The 4523-nt window shown below is 26.3% G+C and overlaps 1 protein-coding gene across 1 annotated transcript; it reads right to left on the bottom strand.

The window, feature by feature from the left end:
• Nucleotides 1–2464: 2464 nt before the first annotated feature.
• Nucleotides 2465–4218, bottom strand: LOC111628194. The gene is made up of 2 exons (XM_023371935.1): nucleotides 3011–4218; nucleotides 2465–2929 (listed from the first exon to the last, which is right to left on the bottom strand). Exons 1-2 carry the CDS (start codon nucleotides 3981–3983, stop codon nucleotides 2910–2912), a joined length of 993 nt encoding a protein of 330 aa, XP_023227703.1. The 5' UTR covers nucleotides 3984–4218; the 3' UTR covers nucleotides 2465–2909.
• Between the last annotated feature and the right edge of the window lie 305 nt (nucleotides 4219–4523).

Here is a 4523-nt window from a genome sequence, read left to right as displayed (position 1 = left end):
TTTTAAACAGAATTAAAAAGATTGAAAATGAAAAAGATTGAAAATGAAAAAGATAATGATCTTTTAAATAACAATATTAAAAGAAATCTGAAATTTTTAAAAAGCTTTAGTTTACATAAGAATAAAAAACACATTAAGTTTTTTAAGAGTAGCCACTATCTTTGTTCGATCTGCTAATTATTTCCTCAGTCCTCGACATTACTCGTACTTTACAACTTCATTGCTATACATTCTTAATGCATAATTTCATCCTCATTTTATGAAAAAAGTAGAAATTTATATGTATTTGAATAAAGTACTTAAATATTCATTAACTGAATGATAAAAAATTTTGTTTTATGAATTTTAATGGCGAGTTTGTTATATACTTACATGTATAATTTTTACAAAGATAAAAAATTTTTTTACGTATTAGTAAAAATGCATGATGTTTAAAATATTCTCAATACGTTGCAAGTTTCAAAACTGTACTTTATAATTGAATACAGTACAGATAAGTTTTCTTACATAGATCAAGTGTCTTGTGCAAAATGTACAAATAATGTATAATTAAAATANAACAGTCAACTAAATTTATTAACAAAAAAACTTGAAAGGTTTTCTTTAACTAAATTCCCTTATTTCTTATTTCCGCTTGTATTTTTAGCTCATTCTTGTTAAAAATAATTATGAAATCAATTTTTTTTCAAATTATATGACTTCAACAGATATAACTTAAATTTTTTTTTTCTTATCATTGTTTTTCCATGTTATATGACTCATTAAAAGTTAAAATTTGTAGATTTGTACAATAATGGGAACAAATCCGATAACGTAAATGAATATAGATTTTTTTAAAACGAAATTATGTTTAATTCTACTAAATTTATAAGAATATTTTGAATTTATGAAATAACCTAATAACCTCTTTTGCTGTATATTTAAACATGTAAGAAGAAAATTAATTTAAAAAAAACCAGTAAATAAACAAGAAATATGTTCAATTACAAGATATTTTATTAATAAAATTTATAATATTTAATATTTATAACTATAGAGATAATTATTTTTGATTATAGGATGCTGTTACCGTGATTTAAAAATTGAATATTAATATTTATTTCTAAGTTTAGTCGGCGTATTTTTAAAACGATATCTTTTTAAATAAGCGCTTACTCGCATCTACATTAAATCAATATTGTCGCAAAGGGATAGAGACGACTGTATCATTTGATTTTTTAGCAAACTAATAAATATACTGTAAAAATTTATACGTAAAAGAATGAAATGCATAATTGACTGATGATGACCTTAGTAAAAACAAAAAAGCGATATGGTTATTTAATGATAAGTATGATGCGGAGCCAGTGTCCTAGCACAGAACAGTTCTAGAAACTTCCTGGATGTATGCCAAATTCAATGTCCTGTACACCTGATGCCGTTACTGAGAAAGCACATGTCCGGAATTCTTTCCGGACCGGAACGTAATATAGGGTAGGCTGTAATTCGAAGAAAGATTTTTTTTTTTAAATATATGATTTTTGTAATGGCTGCTACTTATTAAAAGAATTATGGCAGTGAAGTACAGTACATTACTTCATGTTTTTTATCAATCACTCACTATGTTATCCACAGTATTACGACTAGTTTTTACACTTAAGACTATTGATCTTCTATTTAGTTTGTTATTCAATTTTATAAGACACTATTTGGAATGTAGCTGTAATTAAAACAGAGGAAACAAATACATTCCATAAAAATATTTCATTATAATTACATATTGGCCTTTGTAAATCATAATCTAGTAGACCTATAATGTTAAAATTCACTAATTATGCTGTTTTGACAACATTTGATATTAATACTTGGCTTTTAATATAGTACTTAAGGTCTTTAGAAATATGATAAAACATATAAACTAACTACAAAAACAGTTTTTGTTTTTTATTTACAGATTTAATCGTAAATTATGAATCTCTTCGTTTCTCTTTAGATAACAAAGAACATGATATTCTTGTTTTAAGTAGAGCCTATTAAACATCTTGAAAAAATTATTCGTATTATTATTTTTTGTCCCGGTTAAAATGTTTGTTTTTTTTAAATCTATAACTATCCATTTGTAATGTGAGCAATAAATAAAATGTTTTTATAGCCATAAAAAGATTTAATACTTAATCCAAAAACAGAGTTATTTGAAAAGTAAATATCATCTTAATATGTTTGTTTGTGATGTGTTATTCATTTCTACAAGTTCTCTCCTTTTCTTTCTTTATGAATAAATTGACCTACTAGCTTTAGTTTTAGTATTTTAGAATATATTACGATGTGTATTTTTTAACGTAGTAATTTCTTCGATATAAATTTGTGTTTCAGTGTTCATACAATAGCATAGTCTCATCTCATCTATATTATTGATAATAGCCTGCCTATTTTCAATTATAAAAAGTTTATCAATATTTAAATAATTTTTACTTACAATGTTTTATTTATTTAGACATACTAGGCAGAGCCCATGATGCGGGGTATACAATAATTCGTTACGTGTACATTACAAAAAAATATCATAATCCATCCATTATTACAGAGAAAATTAACATATACATAAATCAAAACAAAAATTATACAAGTATTATTATAAACATCAAAAAACATCAAAAATAAATATCTGAAAGCCAAATATCCAAATATAAACATATAACATAATAACAAAATTCATCATGGGGAGAACTATCCAACCAAAAACATCATTATATAAAGAAAAAAACATTAATTACACCCACCTATAAAAGAAAAAGGATTCAATTATCTTATCCAAAATGTGGATAGTCTCCCAACACTTCTTAGCCACAAGCACACTTTTAAGGAAAAAACAAATGCCACCTTTCGGCAAAAACGAATACTCCAATATGCAAAATAAACAACGATGTACGTCACTCCGTACAAGGGATCACTAAAACAAAATAAAAAATCAACAAAGATTACCTAAAAAATAATTTAATTTTTTGAACAAAATTAATTAAATCGAAATTACTTATATTAGTAATAAGTTCCAAAAAATTCTCCAACGGAATAATAGAAGTTCCAAACACACTTTCCCGAATTTTTTCTAACTTAGAGCATTTAGCAATCACGTGAAAAGCATCCAATAGCTGATCATCCTTACAATACATGCAAATTTCTCTGCGATAATTCTGTAAAAAATTAAGGGAATTACATCTGATTTGCATTACTGTGGCACCAATATTAAAAGAAAAATTATTATTATAAAGCGGACAGTCAAAAAAAGACTTATTTAAGTGCTTATACCAATCATTATAAGAGCTTGCATTAACTCGTTGATTCAAATCCAGAATAAAATTATCAAAATAATTTAATTTCAAAATAGAACAACTATCATGCTTATTTAATAATTCCTCAAAATTAATACCATTATTAACACAAATTTCCCTTAGACTTTTAGACCACAGAAAGTCCTTCTTATTAAGCACATAACACAAACAAATTCTACTCCATCGTTTTTCATCCAATGCAATAGTCCTAAAAGTCCAGTTCAAACATTTATTCAATAATGTAAAAGACAAAGGTAATAACGAACATTCCATAAAAATCAAATAATTTGGGGTGCAACGAGACAAACCAAATAACTTTTTTATAAAATTAACCAGAACCGGATCCAATTCGTCATATTGGTATCCCCAAACCTCAGATGCATATAACATAGATGATTTAACAATTGAATTGAAAATCCTTAGACAATCTTTCAAATTTCGCAATTTCGCCGATCTACACATTTGAATAACTTTATCAGTTTTAACAAAGGCATTCTTTTTAACAGTCTGAATATGATATTTAAATTTACCATTAAATCTGAATACAACACCCAGATATTTATATTGAGAAACTATCTGTATTACATCATTCCTAAACCACCATTTATCCAATTTAGCAAGTTTACCACCATTACGGAAAACAACAACTTTAGATTTCATAATATTCAAGCTCATATTATTTTCTAGTAAATACTTACAATGTTAATATTGCATCACAATATTACTTAGAATGATTAAATTTGTTCAAGTTTATTCAATGTTTTCCTGAAGACAATTTTCCCATATAAGTTTCGTGTTTGTGCTGAACTGTTTTTATCTGATCTTTGAATGTTGAACCATTGCATTTTTTAATCGCTGCTACATCTCTACAACAAAAGTAATGTGCGTGTCAACAAAATGTATTATTCATTTTTTACAACTTATCTGCCTATCTTAAAGAAAATATCTCTCAGAGATGTTCTAATATTCAAGAATGGTATGTCTTTGGAGGTCAATGCCAACAATTGTGCTAATGCCATGTTGAACTTAAGTTCCAACAGTATGTGTTTTCTAAATTTGATGGCACAGTAATCTGTTTTTTGCTCTAAACGGTTCTGGTTTGGATCAGAATTTAGAGCATTAGCTATTATCTCACTGTCAGTTATTGTTTGTGCATTATCTGGTGTTTTTGAAGTTAATCTGCTGGCTCATTATATTTGTTTTAAAGTGGATGGA

This window comes from Centruroides sculpturatus, unplaced genomic scaffold (assembly GCF_000671375.1).
Source record: "Centruroides sculpturatus isolate CEXI.00-Female unplaced genomic scaffold, Cexi_2.0 scaffold606, whole genome shotgun sequence".
NCBI lineage: Eukaryota > Metazoa > Arthropoda > Arachnida > Scorpiones > Buthidae > Centruroides > Centruroides sculpturatus.
This window is presented reverse-complemented; position numbering and strand designations above follow the sequence as displayed.